Source organism: Arvicola amphibius, chromosome 12 (assembly GCF_903992535.2).
Source record: "Arvicola amphibius chromosome 12, mArvAmp1.2, whole genome shotgun sequence".
NCBI classification, from domain to species: domain Eukaryota; kingdom Metazoa; phylum Chordata; class Mammalia; order Rodentia; family Cricetidae; genus Arvicola; species Arvicola amphibius.
The window spans coordinates 31,623,020-31,647,523 of NC_052058.2; the positions used below are offsets into that span (position 1 = coordinate 31,623,020).

Genomic DNA, 24,504 nt, shown 5'->3' on the forward strand with positions numbered 1-24,504 from the left:
ACAGGAATCCCAGGACTTCCTGAGGGATTCTGAATTGTTCATCCCTGCTCATTTTCTCAAGACCTGACTCATGCCAAGCCTCTGCAAGCTGTGAGTCAACCAGGACCGGGGCCACCGGATGCCTTTCCCTTTAGGCATAATGGCTGGCCCCAGGGCTGAGACAGCACCAGGAGTTTTACAGCAAATTCACACTTGCAAGAGCTGTCCACCAGAACCTAGGATACCCTCAGTTACCCTGCCAAGGACCAGAGAGGGACTTCCCTGCCAGAGCATGGGAAGAGTGCAGTTTTCATTTCATACAGTTTTATAATTTTGTTGTTTTTTGGGGGGACGGGGTTGCGCTAAGTATTCCTGACTGTCCTGGAACTTCCTATGTAGACTAAGTTGGCCTAGAACTCACAGAAGTCTGCCTCTCAAGTGACTCCATGGCACATGTGCCCACATACACAGGCACACTCGCATGTACACACACACACACACACACACACACACACACACACACACACACTTATATGTACACTCATGGTTTTGGTTTTTTTTTTCTTTTGGTCTTTCAAGACAGGGTTTCTCTGTATAACACTCATGGTTTTAAAGGAGTTAAATAGCAACATTAAAGAGGCAAATTTCATCCCTCAAGATAAAAAGCTAGGCAGGAAAGGAAAGGAACAACAGCAAGCAGTTTCTGGTCCTTTGAGGCTGGGTGATGAGATGAAACTTCCAGGTGACAACTTAGGTTTCTTGTCTTTCTTGAGAGCAGGGTATACAACCAAAGAGAATATGTAAATGCCCTGTGAATTTTTACAGCTTGGGACTGGAGTGGGTTCTGGTCTGGCCTAACTGTAGCAGGGATATTGGAGGTGTGAACAAGGAGAGGGTCAGACCTGCGTCACACAGAACACACCTCTTCCATGTCTTCACCTAAGGCTGAGATGAATTACCTGTACTCAATGGAAGCATGAGTAGCCCCCATTATACACAAAGACGCAGCTCACTCAGAAAGATCCTAAAGTCAAAGCCAGTCCTATCAGGATGATGGTTGCTGCCCACTCCAATACTAAGATATTCTGACCTGGAATAAACAGGGTTTTACTTGTGTAATGGTTAAGGTCAGACTCAGTCCTTAATTGTACTTAAATGAAGGATTTGCTTTCAAGAAATGTGTTTGGTTTTCAAATCTGTTATTGTAGGAAATAATGATTATTGTGACTAGTGGGAAAAAATAGTTTGTTTGGTTTGTACATAGATGTGGTCTTTCTCACAGTCTTCCTGCACAATGGATTTTAACAGGATTAGCAGGGAACGGCTCTGGGCTCCCACAGTAGCATATGTTTAAGGAATTTTGCCTTTAAGCGTTTTCCTTCAGTGTATCTGAAACACCTCTACATCTCTTGTCTCTTGAATGGTTTTACAATTCTTTGAATATATGGACAAAGGGGAAAATTAATCCCAAGTGTTTTGTTACTTATCAGGTGGTATATTAAATATTTTCTACTGTTGGGGGAAAAAAGAGGCAAATTTCAGAAGACTATCCATTCTGTACTCAAAAAAATAAAATAATAAACAAAAATAAAAGAAACAATTGCTCTGTATAGAAGTAAAATACTTTTTAAATGGCTTTCAAACATTGGTTGCAAAGAAAGTATCAGTGACCTATAAATGTCGTCGCCGTGCTACCTACCCCTAGCTTCTCAGCTTCTGGTACGCAGCTGTTACTGTGGACAGTCCTTGCTCTCTGCTTATGTGGGCCCTTAGAAAACACCTGCTGTGACGAGCTGAGCAAGTCTGTGACTACAGCAAGCTGGCCAGGCAGCTCCCACAGCTTAGCTCTCTAGGGTCCCAGCCTCTCTGCACGAGGGAGACCTATTGGGTGCAAATTCAGTTGAACACAGCTAAATCGATCGGCTAAGGTCTCTGGAATCCCTAGATGCTTTGGAGGGAATAATTCTATTACTCATGCTTTCCTAGCCTGGCTTTGCTCAACATTTTCCAGCCCCTCCCCACTTCCACAGCACTGCATTCCTGCAGTGTTTCCAAACCTGCCTACACAGCCATCCACGACAGCAAGGCGCATGTGAGAAAGCCTCACCTCCCTGCTGTTTGGAAGAGCTGTTTCTAGGGCTACATTTCTGCCACTGCTGGTAGCTCTGACTTTGTCACCGCATCCGGGCAGAGTCCCTGTTGACCAGAATAGGATGATTCACCATGGCAGCCCTTTCCACAGCTTTTCGAGAGTCTGTTTCTTGCCACAGAAAGTGTTGGAGGCTTGGAGACTATAGACACTGTGTCACTAGATCAACAATGAAGGAACAAAACGGAAAGAAAAAACAACCAGGGCTCTGTGGGATTGTAAAATAGCAACTTATGTCTATTTGTTATTTTAGCATTTAGAACTAATTGCGTAGTAGGAAGAAGGTGTGGTTTGAAAAAGAGTGTGAATAGAAAATACCACAAAATGTCTGTCATTATGTAGAAAGGAAGAAGGAACTGCCTCTCCCATCTTCTTACAGTTCCCAGGGTGGGACCGAGTGCCACAGAAGTGGCTTTCCACCCTCTGGGTAGACGGTCCTGTGGAAAGGCACGTTGGCACAGCCCGCTCCGCTGACCACACCCTTTTCTAGTCCCTCTCATACAACCGCCCATAGAGAGCTGCTGTCACCAGACCAGAGGACAGTCCACTCTTCCTCAAGAAATAGTGGTCATTTTCCCACCCGAGCTGGTTAGGGGTATCCAGAGTCATCCCTGAGGTGAGAAACAGAGGAAAGATATAGGAAGTGCTGAAGTTCCCCCACAGGTGAAAGTCAAACAGGCCCTGTGCCTCTGAGATCTCCTGCCCACAAGTGTCAAAGCCAAGGCCCCCACACTTGACCAGGGCACAGACTTGAATGTAGTAAGTGCCGTGTACCGTGTGGAGCCCATCAAAGACACCCAGGGCATACAGCTCTTCGGACAGGGTGGGCCTCTCATAGAGTAAGTGACAGCAGAGCCCGTTAGAGCAGACCTGGAGATAGCCTTCCTTTCCCCAGACAGGCACCAGGGTGAAGTTGTCATACATCATCTCTGAGTGGAAAGTAGGTGGTGCGTTCGTGTTCCAGTTGGCAGCCTCCTCACAGCGCACTTCCTGGGCGTCCTTCTCACAGGACAGGTCACCAGACAGGATTTTTAAGAACTTATTATGGGATCGGTCCGTTTCACTAGTTGCATTCTCTATCCCAACAAGTCCCAGGGGGTTTGTGGCTACCTGGGCAATTATAAGGTGGCCTTCGGGGTTGTCCATGTCATGGTACCAAAAGGACTTCAGAGGGGTGTGGATGCCACTGCCAGTCATCCCCAGAGTCGGGTGATGGATGTTAGCTGCCAGGACACTGACACCAAAGGCAGTGGCGAATGCTTTCTGGATTTCAATGGCTGTCAAGAGCGGTAGCTGGTTCATCCAGGCCGTGGGGTACACAATGTGCTTCACCTTGGAGTCTCTGAGGAGTTGGATGGCGGGCTCAAAGAACAGGATGTCAAAGCAAGTGAACATGCCAAACTGGCCTGCAAAGGGGGTATCAAAGGTGACGAGGTCCACATGAGCAGGGGTATCAAAGGCCGCCTCAAAGTACAGGTTGTGCTTACGGTAGCGGGCAACAAGGGTTCCATTGTGGCTGAACACCACATCTGTATTAAACTGGTATCTCCCGTCATGTGGGCACCTGGGGTCACTGTGAAGGCAAGGCTGTTTTGTTCCAAGATTGGCCACCAAGAACATCTGTCCCTTGATGGCCATACAACTCAGGCGCTGGAGAACCTGGGGTGCATAATAAATAAAATAAGTTTAAATACTGCCTTTTGGATATGGATCGTATTTCAATAAAGAAGTTCCTGTATTGTGTCTGTTATATATAAACGGCTATCATAAGTCAGTGGGAAAAAACTTGTGAGAGCGTACAAAGGCTATGAACAGGTGATTCATGGGACAAACATAAGAGGCCCCTGCAACTGAACTCAATAGTGACGACAAAATGTTAACTGAGGGAGCCAAGTCTTCAACTTTGTTAGAATGGCGAAAGCTCAAGAGAGTATTGCATCTAATGTTGACCCAAAGGCAGAAAAACAGGCTCACAAGTTAGCACTGGAGGTATGTAAAGTGAGACAAACATCTTTTAACCCCGAAACTTAGCATTTGAAAAATACATTAAATGTTAATTAAACTAATTAAATTCCATTTCCAAGAGTTTTGCAGGAAAACTTGAACATGCTTACAAAAATACACATACAGGATGCTCACTGAAGCAGTGCTTAAAATAGCAAGCGGGAAAAGAAGGGAGCTTGTCTCCTGCTCGGCTGGAGGTCAGTGGAGGGGGGAGAAAAGAAAGCACAGCACACCACTGTTGGAAGGAAGCCTCCAGAAAAGCCAGTGGATGAGGGCCAGGCAGTGCTGAGCCGAACTTTTAGAGTGTTTTGTTTTGTTTGAACTTGACTTGCTTAATACATTTCAATTTGCGTGTGTTTCTTGTGTAATTCACCAATGAAAAGCCCCACAGCTGAGTAATGTCCTATTTTAATTAACACGGGGCCTAGAGCGTTTGGGTTTAGTGGTTTATAGCCCAGACCTCCTTCAGACCTCAGGCAGCATGCTGTGGCTTCCGGCCAAGGACCTGGTTCTGCTCAGCCTACTAGGCCTCCCACCTACCTCCGTGTCATTGAACCGAAAGGGCTCCAGGCAGGGGTTCCACCTGACCAGCCTGGGAGAGGGCATAAAGTCCAAGAATGGGTAAATGGATGTTCGTGTGAAGTTGAACCCATGGATGCCATCTTCCGGGAACACTATAATCTGCACACCCTGTAAGTAGAAAGACAGGGGAGAGTGTCGGGAGGTAAGGAAGCACCACGGTCTGGGCTGCCAAACATCAACAAGCTGACTGACAGGGGCTGGGAAGGAGATGGCTCAACTCAGCTCAGTGGGGAGGCTTGCTCCGGGGCCATCAGTTGACCGCCCAAGTGCTGGACAGTGGCCGCACGTGTGTCAGTGTCCTGGAAGAAGAACCACCAGCATGTGGGGATGGAGGGAGGGGGGAGCAGACGCCTCTAGTCCAGCTGTTCTTGCCCATCCTCTCATGCCTAAGTCAGCTTGGGGGACTTCTGGGAAAACTCTGAGATGGAGGCCCATCCATAAAACAGCCCACTGGAATGTGGGTGAGCCCTGGCTGCAGCGTTTGTTTAAAAGATTCCACTGTGTAGTCACGGTTGGACTCTGGGGGCCATGGATGAGCAGCAAGTGTGTGGTACACAAAGCAGCTCCCACCCGGGACTTAAGAGTCCCTTTAGGGGCTTTTGCTGCTCTGTAGGCCTCTCCCTGCACTCTGGCATCTACAGCAACTTAGGGAGAGAGAAACAAACAGGGCAGCCCTCAGCCCTCTTCTCACCTCGTTCTCCCAGGGGCTCTCCAGTTCTGTGGATGAAAATGTCAGGCCTAGAATGCTGGCCCAGTGCAGAGGCGGCAGGTAGTGATGGCATGCCATATACAATAGCAGGCCCGCCAGCACTTAGTTCCTCAGGGAACTGCAATTCTATTTAGGTTTGTTTGCCCACTTCTGGTTATAAAAGCTCCAAATTTTAACCATATAAAAATTTGCAAGACCAAAAAACTTAAATAAATCAATGCATATCTCTAATACAAAGATGCTTGTTGCCATTCTGCTAGTCCTTTGCCCTGTGTATCTGGGTACTGATGAGATGGTATATTGTGTGGCATTTGTCTTTCTCATAGAGAACAGGCAGAAATGCCAACTGTAATGGCCTCCTCATACGTAAGATGCCTCCATTTCTCCTCCATTGATCATTGGCAGCTATCTGTATATGATGCATATGATTGGCAGCTATCTGTATATGATGTATATGATTGGCAGCTATCTGTATATGATATATATGATTGGCAGCTATCTGTATATGATGTATATGATTGGCAGCTATCTGTATATGATGTATATGATTGGCAGCTATCTGTATATGATGTATATGATTGGCAGCTATCTGTATATGATGCATATGATGATTGGCAGCTATCTGTATATGATGTATATGATTGGCAGCTATCTGTATATGATGCATATGATTGGCAGCTATCTGTATATGATGCTCACTACCCTGACTGAGAGGTGTTCATGTCTTTAGTTGACTTCCACTTAGAATAAAGTGAATTTCACCTGTGAACCCGCTGGGTTAAAGAGCAGGAAAGTCTTACATTCCTTCTTGTTTGTTTGTTTTTGTTTTTCAAGACAGGGTTTCTTTGTGTAGCCCTGGGCTATCCTGAAACTCACTCTGTAAGCCAGGCTAGCCTCAAACTCAGAGATCCACCTGCCTCTGCTTTCCAGTGCACCACCATTGCCCAGCAAGTTTTTAAATTCTTAATTTTAATTAACACGGGGCCTGGGGCTCCCCATAGCACAGAGTGAAAATGACCTTCCCATTGTACGAGCCTTGACAGCGTAAACAACCTGATCACAAACTCAAGATGAAGATGGCCTGTCTTTCCAGATTAACAGGCTTGCTACAGAGTTAGGCGTTTTGATTATGTACAGAATATGCCACCGTTGGCTTTTGTTAATTAAAAGATTACCCCAAGGAGATGGAGGCTGGAGGCTCCTGAGCGCCAGGCCAGCCTAGCTAACAGCTAAGCCCAGTTCATCAAAATCAAAATGGAACAAGTCCTCACACTGAGGACTACATCTGTGTCTTGTGGAACATTAGACAGTTACTTATTTTAGCTAGCAACAAATTCTCCCGGTCACTGCTGGGCTGACTGGCAACATTCCCTTTTTCAAATTCCTACCATGATCAAATGAGTTAAATAAAAACTTCATTATGTATTTGCATGAGTCCCTTTGTGGGGGGCTGGGGAGTCCGAGGCAGGGTTTCTCTGTGTAGCCTTGGCTGTCCTGGAGCTCACTCTGTAGACCAGGGTAGCCTTGAACTCACAGAGATCCGCCTGCCTCTGCCTCTACCTCTACCGAGATTAAAGGCGTGTGCCACCTCTTGGCTATGAGTCACTCTTTTAACATTTTGAAAATTATACTTGGAGAGAGGCTTTCCTTTATTCAGAAAAAAACCAAAACAACAAAACAAAAACACTTGAAGGACGTCTAATGGAGCCTGCCATTTGAGCTATGTCCACACACTGACTACATTGCTTCGGCTGGGTCCTGACAGGCCTAATGAGGTCAAGAACACCTGAGGAATGAAGGTTGCCAACCCTTGGGACTGCACAGTCTAATTTTCAAAGCAGACTTGTTGTCCCTGTATGCCAGGGGTCCTGTGGGGAACTCCTGTCTTCAATGAATCTGATGTAAGACGTGGATGCCGCAAACACAGCATAGGAGCTAAGGCGCTGGACAACACAAAGCAGCCCTGTGAGCCCCTGGCACGACTCACACAACCATGTATGGGAGTTCCAAGCTGAAGACTCGGTAGTCACCATGGACAGATGGAGAAGCCAGGTGAGCCTGCAGGTGCTGAGGAGGCACCATGCCATTCAATGCCTCCACCACAGGGCCTGCCCTTGTGTGGGTCAGGGCTGGTAGGAGGCCTGAAAGTACAGCTGGGATTTATTTTACACTGACTTCAGCAGAGACATAAAAGGGATAAGTATCAAATGCATGAACGCTATGTAGATGTCAGTAAAGATCCCTAAATAGCCCAAACAGACTGGAGCAGGGAACAGCTCCGATGGGAAGGCTTGCTCAGGTTGTCAGCTGACTGCCCGAGTGCAGGGGGGCAGCACACAGCCTCGTGTGTAAAGGAACAGGAGGTCCTAAGTGCCTTGGAAACACAGTGTGATGTGACTGCCAGGAGTCTACTGGGGACATCACCTGGAGCAAGAAGGCTGGGAGAAGCCTGCCACCCACCCTGCCACACAGCAGTGGATTCGTGCCCACATTTCTAAGCAGAAGTCTAAAAAGAACTGGGAGCTCAGGCTGGGGGGCTGGGGCAGGTGTGCAGACGAAGGAACTCAGCGGCTTTTCAAGGTCAGACTGTGGTCAAAACCTTCCCAGAAGTAGCACAGTGGAGCACGTGGACCTGGGAAATAGTGTGTCCTGAGCTACTGAGGGTGGCCAAGAAGCCAGGTGCCAGGTTGGGACAAGAGAAGGGTGCCATCCACGAGGAATGCTGAACCATATACACTAACGAGCCCAGGATTTTAAAGTGCACCAAGAAGTGGTAGCTATGTCCTTTCTGGTCACGAGGTGTGGGCATGGGGGTGATGGGTCTGCACACCGGCAGCAAAGGCAGAACTTTGGCTCATTTGTCATTAGCACAGCAGGCCTTCCTCAAGCAGCTGGGCTTGGTGGCTCCACCAACAGGGAAGAAGCTCAGATTCTCTTGGTTCCAGACTTCCCCACCCCACAGCTTCTTCTGAGAGCAGCACTTCCTCCCCTGTCCCAGGGGAGCCTATCCTCCACCCCCACCCTTCCTGGCTGGCAGAAGAGGAAAGACAGCCAAGCCGGAAGTCCTTACAAGGGTGTGGGCCTGGGGCCCTATTCTGTCTGGACTAAGGGTACCCCATCTGCATGAAGTGCACCACAGACAGTGGGCAGACAGCCAGCAGTTCTGTGGGCACTTACAAGTTCCTGTAAGCTTTGAACGCCTTTCTGAGCATGGAGTTCACTGTGCTCAATGGTTTTCAAGTGTTTTTTTTTCCTCTGTTGTTGTTGTTTGTTTCTGAATATCATTAATCCCCCGGGGATGTGCTGTGCACACTCCCACAGCCCAAACTGCACCCATTCTGGAACAGCTGGCTAGAGCACCAGACCCAAACTCCAGCTCTTGTTTACGTTTCACCGTTAAATCCCAGGCAAAGCCACACGAAGACCTAGGCAGGGCTTCTTTAGCTTGGGGAAAACACTCCTGGGAGATGACCTTGCTTAGCTTGCTGGTCCTGACGCTGGAGGTCAAGACTGGGGCCCGATTTAATAAGCTGCCATGTGCGGTCGGTTGGGCCACTGACTAACTTCTGAGTAGCAAGATGCCAGTCAGCTGACCCATCAACTCAGATCAGAAAGCTGACGCATTTCTCAGGGGGACCTTGAGAGGCTGCGGTTTCTCCTTGCTCAGAGCAGCTGGCTCTGCTAAGGACCAAAAAAAGGGCTCTTGCCTTCTGGGCTGCAGCCATCACTTGCTGTTCATAGATGTCGAGGTTCTGCTTCATGAGCTCCAGAGCCTGTTGGCGGCTGGTGAGCTCCAGAGGGTTTGGGCTCAGGACCGACCGGTGCTCATACACTGCAGCAATGTAGTGCTTGGCCTCGCGGTGCTCCAGGGAGCCTGAGCCGAGGCCCAGCGCAAGCGCACAACAGCCGAGGAGGAAGAAAGCAGGCGTGGTACAGGCTCCAGACATAATGCGGACCATAAATCTGGAACGAACCGGCAAGGGGAGAAGAACTGAATAAGGAGGGCTGCCAAGGACTGAACTTTCGCAGATGTGATTTATTAATGCTGGCAATTACACTCGCCCGCAGCGATGCTGCGGCTCAAAGAGTTTGTTTCATGTCCCTAATAAAAGCCGTGTTTTTCTCTCCGAACACGTAGAGCTGCATTTCAAATGGCTCGCTGTGTTAATAGACTGGTTTCAGAACATTTGCAAAACAGACTCGGTGTTTGCCTCTGTTTTCTTACGCAGCATGCAGGAAGCCTGCAGTGCGCCACTGCCTTGCTAGCCAGGCGCCTACACTGTGTGCTGCAGGAACTGTGAGGTTTTTGACACAATTTCTGTGATATATTTGACGCTCTGTCGGAGCCCTCCTACTCAGTGCTACAAGTCAGCTCTCTAGAACAGCTGTAATGGTCGTGAGGCTCCTGAACGCAGAGCAGCTTCCTAGCTGACATTCTTCAGTCTATTTGGAGGCCATCAGGAGGTCCTAGCATTTGCTGTATCACCCACAGGGCAGCCACACACAAGTTTCCCAGTCAGAGCCCTGCAAGGCTTTCCAATCGAACCTGGATGAGTCTTGCTAGCCATTGCTTTCTACACCTTTGCCCATGCCACTCCAAATCATTTGCTAAAACACATATCTGTTTGGGGCAGCGGTGACACACACAGGCCGTTAATCCCAGCACGTGGGAGGCAGAGACAAGCCTGGTCTACAAGAGCTAGTTCCAGGATAGGCTCAAAAAAAAAAAAAAAAAAAAAAAAAGGAAATAAAAATCCTTCTTACAGTGATAACATGGAATTTTTCCAGAAAATAAACTGGAATTTTGTTGTGAGTAGACTCTACTTACCATAGACACAAGTGAATGACACTTCTTTATCCTCCCTTGTCCTGTCCCTGACATAGAAATGGTTACTCTCCATAACTGCATGTGTTACTAAGTGTTTTTCAGTGACTGGCCCAACTGTGCCTTGAGAAAACACTCTGGTTTCCTAGTTAAGCTCCTTCCCTGCAGGTGTACCACAGTCAAGCAGCTGCCCTGAGGAAACAGGGGCTGACAACCGCCCAAGAAGAATTCTGGTTCAAAGCCAACATAACAACGACAAATCAAGTAATCCCACTGCTGTTCTTTAAAATGGCATCCCATCAAAAAAAAAAAAAAAAAAAAAAAAAAAAGACATCCAAGCCTCAACTCAGGATGCTTATGTTTTTATCCCAAACAAACTGCCTGGGCTGCTATTAGTTTTCTTTTTATTATTTGGCTAAAAGTTCCAGAAACAAGCCATATTTATTACAGCCACAGACTAGACGTAGGGAATCCTCATTCAGAACCCTTCGACATCAAACTCTCTTCAGGGAGATGCCTTCTTCCTCCCACCCCCATCCTATCTGAAACTGCCATTCGTTTCACCAGGGAATAAATGGACCATACAAAGCCCAGGGTTTGCTCACTCATCTGGACACTGTAAGCAATGTTGTACGGCAAGAACAAGGGCCTTTGAGTGAGCAGTCACGAGTTTTGGAGTGGACACAAAGGAGTAATTGATAAGCTTTCATACTGGAACTTTGTCTCCAAAGATACCAAGGAATAATTTTACATGCTTCAAAAAAAAATCTACTTTGCATTCCACTTTGAAAGGATGATAATGGGGCAGCCTGGGCGAGGTCAAAGTAATAGTGACAATACTTTTAAAGTCCAAGTTGATGGCCCCTTGACAAGGTGTGGAAACCGGCTGAGGTCGAGAGACACATAAGGCAGGCCATGCTGGTGGCAAGTCAGGGACTCCCAGGCTAGAAGGGGCCATGATGGTTTCTGTGTAGCAGATGTGGGTGCACAGGGAAGGGATGGAACTCACAAATGGCGGCCTAGGGCTCTGCCACTGAGCCTCACCCAGACCCTGAGACACAGATATCTAACTCTAATCCAGAACATCCAAGGAAATAACAAGGAAACTGCAGGGCCAGCAAAATACCACATTCCTTTCTATTTTCAGAAAGTGAAATTTGTGTTCTTTGTAGAAGGAGTACAGTAGGAAAGTCCCAAGTTGCAATCGTGTGCGTGTGTGTGTGTGTGTGTGTGTGTGTGTGTGTGTGTGAACAAAGGTAGATCGATAATTAGAGGCTATGCACAGTTAACCAGGTATTCACGCTTCAAAGACTCAGGCTTAACGAGGTAGGAGAGAATGACTAATTACAATAAAAATAGCTGCAAGAGTTTGCCCTTCCCCGATGGCAGCGAAGCGGGAGACATTCTCACCAATGCTGTGAAGCTGGCTTCCTCTCTGCACTTGGCATCACATAGTCTCAGGAAAAACATAACGAGGCTGAGCAAGGACGCCGAAGGGCTCAGCAGCAGCAGAAGGGTGCTCAGTTTTAAAGTGACAGAGTCGGGAGCTAGGGAGGCGGCTCAGCTGTCAGAGTGCTCTCTGACATGCACAAAGCCCTGGCTTTGATCCTAACACTGCACAAACCAGCCATTGCGGAGTGTATCCCTGGGATCCCAACACCCAAGAGGTGCACGCAGAGAAGAAACATTAGTGCAAGGTCCTGGATCAGGGGAGGTGGCTTGATGAGTAAAGTGGCTCTAAATTCAGACCCCAGCATCCACATAAAAGCTGGCATGAGGGCACAACTGTAACCCCAGCACCGGGCATGGGGCACACCTGTAACTCCAGCACTGCGAGGGATGGACATAGGCTGATCCTGGGGATTCATCGATCAGTCAGGCTAGCCACCGGACCCCGGGTCAATGAGAAGCTCTGCCTCAGAAAAGAAAAACATAGTAAAGAATGCTAGAGGAAGTCTGCTGATGCTGACCTCTGCCATAAGCACACGCACATGGGCACACGCATTAGAAATACCACACACTGCAAAACAAAAAGAAAGTCAAGGTCATCCTTACCTTGAAACAGGGAGTTCAAGGGCAGCTTGTGTTAAGGAGGGAGCAGGGAGGAAGGCATGTTCTGGAGTGGCAAGCACTTCTAGAATCATGTAGATGAGGCAGTTGCTAGGTGCTGACTCATGATTAAATGTACAATACTGGGATATAGGGCTTCCTGGAACAGGGCTCTGGAGCCAAGGAGTTTCTGGAAACCCAACCAGTGACCCATCTTTGGAGATGGCCAGGACCTTAACCAAACAACAGCCAGAAGTAAGTGTCTGGCCCAACATGGTGGTAACATAGTCCTTTTACTGCAGGACACAGGGAACTGAACTGTGGCAGGGCCTCGACCAATATACAGCTGTGGAGACAATGTGCCTGCCCTCTCTGTGGGCATGCTTCACTCTGAGACAGGGTCTGGTCTCTGAAGTACCCCACTTCTAAAAAGATACTCACTCCAGACATCCACATACTGGCCAACTGAGCCAGGCCCGGGCACATGTCTGGAATGCATCAGTAAGCAAACACGGCCTCTTGGAGCTCATCGCCAGATGCACAGGAGGCTGGACTTAAAGATGTTAGTTTCTATTTGTCAGATAGCAATATGTGCAAAGGAGAAACAGTGAGAGTGGACAGTTCGTGACAGTGTAGAGAAAGAGGGTTATCGGGGTGGCGACTCTAAGCCAAGCTCTGATCTGAGGCAGCCGTGAGAAGGCACACTGGACCTGGAGGAGGCAAGGTAGCAGCATGCCCCTCCATTCAAGAGATGGCAGAGGAGCTGCATGGCTGGAACACAGGAAGCAGGTGGGAGGGGTGGAATGAGAGGGAGAGCAGTGTCTATTCACTGGACTGAAGACCTCTGTGCACTGAAGACCTCTGTGCACTGAAGACCTCTGTGCACATCACTCGTCCTCCTCCCACACCTCATTAGAGGTGTTATGTTGTGGGAACTCCTTCAGCCAAGAGCCTTTTTAGATGCCGACCCATTTGGGCGTGGTCTGAGGTACTAGAAGCACAGATGAAAAGCGTGCACGTCCCTTTCTTTGCTGGATACGGGTCCCAGCTTCCGGGACCGACTGAGGACTGCGGATCTCTATTCTCACTGTCAGTTTTAACCCCCAACAAATAAACCTTCGTTATACTCCATTCTGGGCTCGTGTGGGCCTCTCTAACGGGCCTACAGTGTTAAGCAGAATTATGGCCTGATTATCGTTTTCATTTGAAAATTTAGCGCATACAAAGATGTCATTGTGTGTCAAGTTGACAAGGGGTGAACATAGTATGACTAATCTTGGTTGTCAACTTGACTACATCTGGAATCAATTAAAACCCAAGCTACTAGACACTCCATCAAGGTTTTGTTTGTTTGTTTTTTTGTTTTTTTTTGTTTTTTGCAGGAAGATCTATCTATGGGCCCCACCTTCTGGTAGCAGGTCACATAAGTGAATACACAGGAGGAAACTTTGCCTTTTGCCTGCCTGCCCTCAGTCTACCTGACCAATTCATCTATACTGTGGCTCCTGGTGATAAATCAGATTTCTTCAGGATTCCACTGTAGACTGAACACCAGCAGCTCCCCACAATTCTGCCCGGACCCTAGCTTTGCAGACTAAACAGTGAGCTGATTTTTGCCTTTCTGTCCCGGGGGAGCCATTGCTGGGCTACCTGGGTGACAGCCTGCAAGCCAGTTGAAAAGGTCAGCTGTAAATAAACACAGCGTGGCAACCAGTGATGTGTGAAGTCCCAGCTGAACTCACAAGAACAAAAAGGAAAGGGCCAAGTCCTCTAAGGTGTGACTTTAAAGAAGACGAGGCAGAAATGGCTCGGTACTGTGCCTTGGACAGGGACCAAGTTCTGCTGCACTAATTAAACAGCTTAAACTAAAAGAGAAATCCAGAGATCATGACATGTTGGCCTAAACGCAGTCTTTCTTTCTCTGAGATGAGGTTCAGCTGAGCAAAGCCTCATGAACTGCAGCTGTGGCTCTGCAGCCCAGCACCTGCCCAGTTTGTGCAAGGCCCTAGGTCCTGGCCCACGGCTGCGGACATCTTCCTGCAGTGCCAAGGATTTCTGTAAGGAGGTGGTTGTTGTTTGCTCACTGCATTTGAATTTAAATCTCAGGGTCTTTGTGTGTGCCATCCGCTGTGGGAAAGCCTAGCGCACTGATTTTACAGGTGTGACTGCCACCTGGTGGCCCACCTGAGAATCACTACCACCCATGGGTATTCGACATGGGTTCTGTTTCCCTCCTTCCCTCACCTACTTCATAATGAAAAAGAGAAAACTTAATATATCTAATTTTTTTTTAGGATTTGGCGTCAGAAATATCACCTTTTTTTCTCAGGTGTTTTTGCCCATACAGCCAATGGGATCTGGGTACATTTCAAAGTGTTTGCATGAGCACCAAGGAATAGTTTTGAAACTATAACTCCAACTTTTCAGGAGATGGAGTCAAGAGGATTACCTACTTCAAGACCAGTCTGAGTAATATAGTGAGAGTTTGTCTTAAAATAGGTGATTTGACGTGTGCCTCAATAGGCATCAATAGGGAATTGTGGAAATTTCTCCTCCATTTTCCTGTTGAATTAATTAAATTTAAGTCATAAGAACCACCTTTAAAAGACCCAAAGTTGGCAACACAACTGGCCTGGAGTCACCTGTCAACCCTGTCAGGGATGACAATCTCAGAAGACAGCATGAAGGCTGCCTTTTTCTATTAAATGCATGGCAGACACCTAATTTCACGTGAACGAAGGTCACAATGTCTAGATATGTGGCAGACGGAACCGGACGTGTGCTCCAGTCAGTCCTGTCACTGTGTGCTCTTAGAACACCAGTCCTCTGGAAGAGCTGAAAACGAGGACAGGCCGTAGGTAAGAGGGCCAAAGACTGCTCCTGTTCCTCACACCAAAATGATAGTCCTTCACAGGACAGTCTGGAAGAAATACAAGTGGTGGTGGGAAGTGGGAGAGAGGGGGAGAGAGAGAGGGAGAGAGAGGGGGGAGAGAGAGGAAGAGAGGGAGGGAGAGAGAGAGGAAGAGAGGGAGGGAAGAAGGTTAGGGATCCAAGAGAGGAGAGAGAGAGAGGGGACTCTCTCTCTCTCGAACTCCCCCCTCAAAGCTCTCTTCTAGGATAGAGAGAGAGGAGGAGGAGAGAGTGCACAAAGGCCAAAGCAAAGAGTCCTACAGGTAACAGGTGAAGGCACCTTCCCCCGTGGAGAGCTGAGGGGCACAAATTGGCAAAGGTAACTATGTCCAGAGAGAGAGGAACAGAAAAACTCATGGATCTTGATGTCATCAGTTCCTAGATCAGGAAGAGGAAGGAGTACGTGACAGATCGTATGGGATGAAGAGAGGCCAGTGGTGCTCAGAGGGCAGGACATGATGAAAGTGACAGCCGTCTGTTCGGTCCTGCTTACCCACTCAGCCCATTCTCAGCAACAGCAGTGCAGAGGTGTGGAGGAGTGGCTCACCGAGCAGCACCGAGCATTCCTGCCTGGTCTGATTTGGTTAAATCGGGCATTATGTGATTAATGACGTCTATTTCTACAGCAAAGGTCCCAGCTTAGTCTCAGCTGCATCCTGATCCTGACACAAGGCCAACTGTCCTATGCTTTCCAGTCTCTTAACTGGACAGGCCCGTGGCCTGTTTTCCCAAATCCCGCAACTTGAGGGGCCAAGTCCTCCAAACCTGGGGCAAGCCAAGGGTGCTGTGGCTATGACCGGGAAGGGAAGATTCAGTTCCTTCCATGAATGTTGCAGGTTCTATACTTCTTAGCACTTACTGCAAAGCTGAGGTAGACATTCCAGTTCCTTGGCTGGAGAGAGGTGGCCCTTTACCTAAAAAGGGACTGAAGCCACAGCCAGGATTTCACACGAGTCAGAGTTCACACAGCCTTTTAATGCCTCAATCAAAACATGGGGGAAAGGTAGGATAAATACAGCTGGAGCAGCTAAACAACAATTTGGAAATAAGCTCAAATATCTTGTGACACGCACAAACAACTGCCAGACACCAGGTATTTGGGACAGCTGTCTAAGAGACGAAGCAGTTAAACCGGTCAAAGGGCAGACTGACAGAATCTGCACGCAAAATATGAACATGAAGGCGGCCCTTAGGCAGACAGGCGAACCATAGGCCTGGGAAAAGCCTCCGAACTTCCCTAGAAAACCAATTCAAACTGGTACCTTCCCAAACTTTGAGTTTAGAAAAAAAAATTAAGGCAAGCAAGTAAACTGATCTCCAACTGGCCCAAACAGATCTGAAAACTGGTGTTTGGAGTGCGTCACAGTTTGCTTCGGGGGCTTTATCTCAGGGCGTCTTTCAAACGGAGGAGGAGGGTGTTTGGGTGCGTGACAGCATAACACGGAAGTGAACGAAATAGGCTTCAGGTTTCAGGGTGCAGGGGGCTAAAGACCAGCTCTGATCCTCGTAATAAAATAAGGCGAGAAAACGAAGCTTTCACTCCTCCACCTGTAAGTTGAAAATAAAGGTGCTTACGGTTCCATTCCCTGACGTGGCCGATCCTGGACGTCAGGTCTAACAGGAAAGCGATGAGCAGTAGGAAGAAAATCACGGAAATCAATGCATATCGGCGACACGGAGCATTAGGCAGAAGGTCGAAACATAATTAAGAAGAACCTTGATAATGAAATACGCTTAAAATGCCCTCTAGTGGGAAACTGTCTATAGCGACAGTGACAGCCGCTGGGTAAAGTATGTATGCGTGCCAGCAAAGGCCGCAGATGGCAGATGGCAAGGGAGTGGGAGCACACACGTTATCTTGTGGCGACTCACCATGTTCTGTGGTTCTGCTTTGTTTTGAAACAGGGTCTCACTATGGAGATGGGGCTCGCCTTGAACTTGCAGTGATCCTCCTGCCTCTGCCTCCTGTGCTGGAATTGCTTAAAATGTTTTCTTTGCTGGGCAGTGGTGGTGCACACTTTTGATCCCAGCATTGGGGAGACAGAGGCAGGTGGATCACCGTGGTTTTGAGGCCAGTCTGGTCTACATAGACAGACCCTATCTTTTTATTGTTGTTGTTATGTTTTCTTTAGTGTTACACTGTTTTTCTAATAAATGAAAACTATTTAAAAAATAGCAAGGGGCTGGAGAGATGGTTCAGAGGTTATGGGCCTTGACTGCTCTTCCATAGGTCCTGAGTTCAATTCATTGTGGCTTACAATGATCTATAATGAGATCTGGTGCCCTTTTCTGGAATGCATGGAGGCATAGAAACTGTGTACAAAATAAATAGAAGAGAGTTCAAGTTTCTGGTTTGGCCCACAGGAAGCATAGATACAGAGACTTTATCCTACTAATAAACTGGGGATCAGGGACTCTCTTCATCAGATATGGAAGGGAACCGAGGCCCTAGAGCAGACCACTGTACATTAGCATATGGACAAATACAGAGAACCGCACTTGGAGGGCAGAGGCCTAGGAGCAAGCAGAAAGCTCCTTGGCCCCCAGAACCTGGCAGGAAGCCTAACTGGTAATTGAAAATTGCAAAAGGCTCAGCATGGGTGAGGCTGAGATGGACAGGCCCAGGGACCAGTCTGAGCATGCCTCCAAGAAAGCTAGCGATTTTCACAATGAAGATTAGAGAAAAGCCCTTGTCCCACTTCTGGGAGGGTCAGGGGAAGTCACAAGAGTTTCTGTTCTTCCGCAGGCCCACCCTGTTAAGAAACTGAGTTATCAAAGCCTAACCTTGGGAGAATTTCTCTGAACCTAACAGACCTGGAGAAAGAGAACCGCTAACTCCAGCCTTCTCCAGCCGCCACGTGGGAGAGGGAAATCTCCCCATTAGCTCCTTCTGGCCTTTCCACCTCACCATGTGGGAGAGCCCTGAGTCCAAGGTCAACAGTACAAGGGTACAGACAGTCCAAGACGTACCTGCAAACTCCCGGGCACCTCTCTTGGTACTGTGTCAGAGCAAGACAGTGCAGAGGTTCCTCCATCTTATATTACTGCCGCGGCCATTTTAGATTGAACTGGAATTTGATCTCTCTGTTGGTAAGCTCTGTGGAAAATTACCCAACTCTGTTCTAGGAACCCAAGGTCAAGATGCCCCAGCTAGTTTAGGTAAGCTTCTGTTAAATTGCCTGCTTCGGGAAACCTCCAGCTGCAGCTGACCGCTTATCTTGTTACACTCCTCTCAGGCACAAAACCACCCACTGCAGCTGCCAAGACAGAGATACCAGGATATGGCTTTAGCCTTTAAAAACCCCTTACTCTAATCTCGGGGCACTCACTTGGGTCCTGACTCTCTGAGAATAGTTCCAGCCAGCTGCAATGACTTTCAACTGGTGAGTGGTCTTCTCTGGTGGGCTCTCCACACCATCACCTCATTGCTAACGGCCGGTTACTGCAGCTGCTCGCTTTACCAGAGCATGATGTCATTCTCTCAACAACAACAAATTTTTCTTTAAAAATTTATTTATTTACTTATTATGTATGCAGTGTTCTGCCTGCAGACCAGAAGAGGGCACCAGATCTCATTCTAGATGGTTGTGAGCCACCATGTGGTTGCTGGGAATTGAACTCAGGACCTCTGGAAGAACAGCCTGTGCTCTTAACCCCTGAGTCATCTCTCCAACCTTCTCAACAAAAATTTACAAGCATACTAAAACATCAAAACCAAAGTTTGAAAAGGCAGTACACATATCAGAATAGCACTTATAATAATGATGACAACTATGCTAAGGGCTCAGCTGGAGGAAAAAAAAAGCCATGGCGGAGGAACAGATGGGTTCCTCCAGGTACAACATACAAAAACACTAACAGAAACGAAGAATCCCTTACTGCTCCTTAGTAGAACAGACGTGGCTGAGAAGATAATCTCTTTACCTTACTCTGCTAATAGAAACTTCAAATAAAAGGACTCAGGAAGCCAGGAAAGGGAGGACTGTCTGGGGCAAGCACCACAATACAGCAAAACTGTCTTTCAAATGAACGAATGACACCCACTAAAAACTTCAAAAAGAAAGCAGGGACACACACTATGGGACAATTACAAGGTTGTGAACACGCGAGTGGGAAACCTGCACAAGGAGAAGGAGGAGGGGTGCAGGATTCAGGGCTATGGCTGGAAATTCCTAGATGACTACCCGACACTGAAGCCATAGGTCAGCGCAGCTTAGTGCACACAGCAGGTGCTTCCAGCGAAGCCAGAGGTTAGCGTTCCCTCTGCAGGTCAGAAGGGCCAGGGTAAGTAGGGCAGAACTACATGCGGGGGTGGGGGGGGGGGAAGAGAACACTGGCAATCAAGAAGGAACAGTGGGATCGGGCCGGGGGGGGGGGGGGGGGGGAAGCAGCGAGCCTCAGCTCCAGCCCTGGCTTCCTAGGGAGGAAGGCGCACAAGGCAAGCCTGGCAGCCCTGGTGTTCCAGATGGCAATCCCAGCCACAGAATTCCTCTCTTCCCCAGCCTTAAATCTAGGGCAAGCATTTGCCTGGTACAACAGGCCAGCATTGGAGAAGTCCCTGGCAGTGTTTCTCAGAGACTCAGAACACTGGAGCCAGGTACCAGGTTGAGGGGCTCCAGTGCTGGGAACAGCCACAGTGGGGCCTGGAGGTGTCCACTGCAGAGCCTGGGTGGGAAATGGCAGTGGGGGCCAGTCAGGGTGCAATGGTCTGAAGGAGAAATACACCCCTTGGTTCAAGCAAACTTGGTTCCCTGCTGGTGTTGCTGTTTGGAGGTGGTGCGGCCTCGAAAAATACACCCCTTGGTTCAAGCAAACTTGGTTCCCTGCTGGTGTTGCTGTTTGTAGGTGGTGCAGTCTGGAACTGTCACTGAGGGGAGGAGCTTTGAGAGCTCACAGCCTAGCGCTGTTTGCTGTCTCGGCTTTGTCTTTGTGGTTGAAGACCGATTCGCTCAGCTTCCTCCTGCTCCAGATGCCTGCTCCATGCTGTCTCCGCTGGTGTGCACTATAGCTCTTTAGAACTGCAGGCCAAAATCAACTCTTCTATATTTGTATCACAGCCACAGAAAAGTAACTACTGCGTAGCTGGAAAACGAGGGTTGATTGTCTAACAGCTGACAGCCCGTGCAGTGGTCGTGGCCCTGCCTTCTGGTGACAAGTGAGCCCTGTCCTGTGCGAATCAGTAGACTGCAGGCCCGATCTCCAGCTCATGGCTGGGAAACTGCGAATGAGGAGCACCTCATTCACAGCCGTGTGTGCCTGGAGCCAGGTGAGCTCAGCTCTGAGCCCAGGTCTGCAGGACTGCTGGACTTCGACAGCCTCCTCCTTCCTGTAGGGTGAGGGACTATCTATACCCACTGTGTCTGTGTCCAAAAGAGGGTCTGCAGATGCCACGGCAGAGCAAATCCTAATGTGAACTACGAGCTTTGTCGGATGATGACGGGCCAATGCCCGTCTATCACCTGTACCGAATGTCCCCCCTCTGGTCCAGGGTGTTGAGAGTGATGTAGGCTGCGTCACTATCATTAATTAACTGTAATTTCTGTTCAATTTTACTACGAACCCAAAGATTTTCTTAAAAATAAAGTCTTTTAAATAAAAAATAAATTAGAAACCAGAATGGGAAGGTAGGATTGGAACATTTCCCAAGCCTGGTATCTAAGACATTTCGTTTTTAATTGTCAGAGACAGTCTAAGAAAAAAAAATCTTAGGGTTGTGGTGAGATCTGCACATCCAGCTAAGAAGACATGAAGAATTATTCCCTCACTGAACAGACGGAGGGCTGGAGAGATGGCTCAGCAGTTAAGAGCACTGGCAGCTCTTCCAGAGGTCCTAAGTTCAATTCCCAGCACCGACATGGTGGCTCAGAGCCATGCATAATGTATTCTGATGCCCTCTTCTGGCGTGCAAGTGTACATGCAGATAGAACATCATGTACAGAAAATAAATAAATCTTAAAAAAAAGAAAACAGATGGAAAACACCACACACACACACACACACACAGCTGCCTGCCTGGAAAAGTAACTGCTGGGCCTGGAGCCGTATATCTCATCTTCTGCTCTGTTCCAAGTAGAAAAATAAAAAAAAACCATCAGCAGTTCCCCCACTATCTCCAGAGAAGGGATGAGTATCTCCCAGTATGATCCCTGAGAATTAATCCATTTCTGACCCCAAGGATCCTTCAAGTAAAAAGAGACAACGAGGGAGGAGCAGGACCAGAATGCCCTGGGAATTGCTTTCCTGAAGAACACAGAGGGGGACACTGGGAACCGACAGACCAGTGCTGGTACCTGTGAAAAGCAGAGAGAACTTGTTTGGCTACATGACCCTAAAGACAGCTTGACCCTGGGATGCTGAACACACGGAAACAAAGGTGGCTAATAAGACAGACCAACACTTAGTCAGCTTGCCTACAGCCCCTTTACCTGGAGTAAGCAGGGTGGTGAGGAAGTACCGTGGAGGGATAAGTGCTCACTGTCTCCATTATCACTGGACTCTCCTGTGTCTGGGAATTGTCTTTGGTCTCTTGGCAGCTTACCCATCTGCCATAGCAAAGTTAGGCTGTGGACACCACACTCTAGAGAAGTGATAACCAAAGCTTTTGTTACAGTGAGCTGGGGATTCAAATTCTGACAACACACACAACCCAGGCCACAAGATAAAAGTGCTGAAGTACAAAATTCTGAAGATGTTCACATTCCTGAGACGCCTGGAAATGTCAGTCCATGCCCCTCTATAGGAACTCTTGACCCACACTACACAGGACATTCCAATTAGAGTCAACAAAATGTTCAACATTACAAAACACACAAAGAAATTATTACTCAAGGGAGTCAAAAAAACACAGCAAAATGAGACCCCCAGCAAATTCAGATGATTGTAACCCTAGTGAAAAGTGCCAAAGGCACTGATGATGACCAACAGAGCCCAGTGGGCCCTAAAGTGGATCAAAGAGCGAGGGATTATTAAATAGAGTCAGATGGAGAGATCTGTAAGAGATGAGAATTAGAGCTGGCACACAGCATGAAGGGCTGGAGAGATGCTCAGTGGTTAAGAGCACTTGCTGCTTTTAAAAAGGACCTGGGTTTGGTACCCAGCACTCACATGGCTGCTAACAACCATCTGTAATTCCATTTACAGAGGGTCTGATGTCCCCTTCTCAGCTCCTTGGGCACTGCACACATGGGGTGCACAGACAAATATTTAGGCAAACACCTAGATACATAAAATTCAAATTAAAAAAATTTTAATTAAAAATATATAGGACAAAAATGGCAGAAACAAAGAAAGTAGGGGAGAGACAGGGAAACCACATAAGATGTCCCACAATATTCCTAAGAAGTAATTACAGGAAAGCCTCATGTCCGATAATGAAACGCAGAAATAATAAATTGAGGATAAAAAAGAACCCTACAGCAAGCCACAGTCTTATGAAATCGTGGGTCTCGGAAGCGTTTAAGAAGGGAATGGCGAAGCAAACGTGGGAAAACATGACCTTTAAAGATACAGTTCTTTGGGATCATCCTGAGGTCTCAGTGAAGAAAGCTGTGGTGGCCTGAGTTCACGCCACAGATAAAGGTGGAAGAGAACCAACCTTAGGGAGACCGCCACACACCCACCTGGCATGCGCTCCCCCACCCACACCATAATTTTAATTTGAAAAAGCTGGTACAGTGATTTTTTTATGGTGAGCTGAACAATAGTAGACTTTTCAATATCAGAGAAAGAAATAAGGTATCTTCAAAGTGCAGAAAGAAGGTAATTATCAACACACAGCCTTGTTTAACTCCCACATAAACTCCTACAAATAAACCCAAACTGCGCTACAAGGATTCACTCGTTCTGAACCAAGTAAACAAAAAGCCAAAGATATTTTGAAAACTACTATAAGAAATTGAAGATCACTCACCAGAAAATTACCACAAATAGTAAAAATTGTTACTAAACACTCTGTTATGAATGAAAACAAAGCAACAATTGCTTATTATATATTTATATTTATTATATATTTAAAAACCAGCGCAAAATAGACAAGAGAAGAAAGCATTTAAAAGAGGAGGAAGAAGGAGGGAAGGAAGACAGAGAGGAAGAGGACAAAATGAAATAGGGAAGTACTTCCCTACTTCCCAAAAAGAAGTAGGGAAGAAAATAAATAAGGCTAGAGCAACAGCCCTGTGGATAAAGTGGCTGTGTGCAACCATGAGGGTCTGAGTTCGGATCCCATCGCCATGTAAGAGGCAAGGATGCCCACGTAGATCATCTGTAAGGCCGATTCCAGGGCCTTCCTGTCCAGCCAGTCCAGCTGAATCTGCAAGTTCCAGGTTTAGCAAGAGATTCTGGGCAGCAATTGAGGAGGACACCTTATACTCCTAATGTCTACCTCTGGCCTCCACTTGTGCCCTCAACAGCCTGCGCCCCAACACACACACAGTTATGGCAAACATGGAAACAGTCAAAGGAACCTGACGATGGTGTAAATGAAGTAAACAATAGAAATGTTTAAGAATTAGAAATGCAAGCAACGTGAATGGGAATAAAGACCTAAAAGGGAGTCTAGAGAAAATGAACAGTAAGGGATGACAGCTGGATAAGCTCTAAAGACAGGGTAATAGGAGGAAGCAAAATAACTTGTATGGTGGGCACCACCACAGGGACTTCACTGTATAACCAAGTCATCCCTTCTGTGTTGGCGGCTCCGGAGTCACCGAACCACAAATGCTAGGCTAAAGGACAGCCTCTAGGGCAAGAAGACAATAGCAGGCAGTGAAGTACCGTGTCGTAATCCATGTGGTGGAAAGGCTAATACAGTACACACACACTTTTGTTATTTCGCACTGATAAAAACCAAAGGGCAAAGGGCAAGACACAGAATCAGTCCCAGTGCTAGCACCCGGAACTGAGTCAACTATACCAGGTGTTTACACTGTTATGGAAGAGGCAAGCCCGGTTCCCACTTGGCACACAGAGATATAAACCTGGGAGGTCTTCACTAGCCACTGAGTCTTCAACTCCAAAATACTATCTGGAAGTAGCTGTAAGGTTCTGTTACCTTCACCACCTCCCCAAGTCTCTTCAAAACAAAACGGCAATTTGGCATTGTGCAGCTCCTGGGTGTCCTTTCTATTTCAGCTTACTAAGCGTGGACTATGCTTCAACGCATATTCCCACCTGCCTACGGAAGTGCGTAACTCTCCCACGTGCCTACGGAAGTGCGTAACTCTCCCACCTGCCTACGGAAGTGCGTCACTCTCCCACCTGCCTACGGAAGTGCGTAACTCTCCCATCTGCCTATGGAAG

General features: G+C 47.6%; 1 protein-coding gene across 5 annotated transcripts in view; it reads right to left on the minus strand.

The window, feature by feature from the left end:
- Window positions 1-2,339: 2,339 nt before the first annotated feature.
- Btd (biotinidase) overlaps window positions 2,340-24,504 on the minus strand; it is a 31,977-nt gene continuing 9,812 nt past the window's right edge. For 2 of the 5 annotated variants that reach the window (XM_038349109.2, XM_038349107.2), the window contains exons 2-4: window positions 9,131-9,386; window positions 4,673-4,822; window positions 2,340-3,787 (exon numbers count right to left, since the gene is read on the minus strand). In XM_038349109.2, the coding sequence (XP_038205037.1) occupies window positions 2,615-3,787; window positions 4,673-4,822; window positions 9,131-9,386 (1,579 nt within the window). In that variant the 3' untranslated portion in view covers window positions 2,340-2,614. Of the gene's footprint in view, window positions 3,788-4,672; window positions 4,823-9,130; window positions 9,387-12,303; window positions 12,403-16,066; window positions 16,188-18,177; window positions 18,299-24,504 lie in introns of those variants that run through there. The other 3 variants (XM_038349108.2, XM_038349110.2, XM_038349106.2) reach the window with 3 other exon arrangements.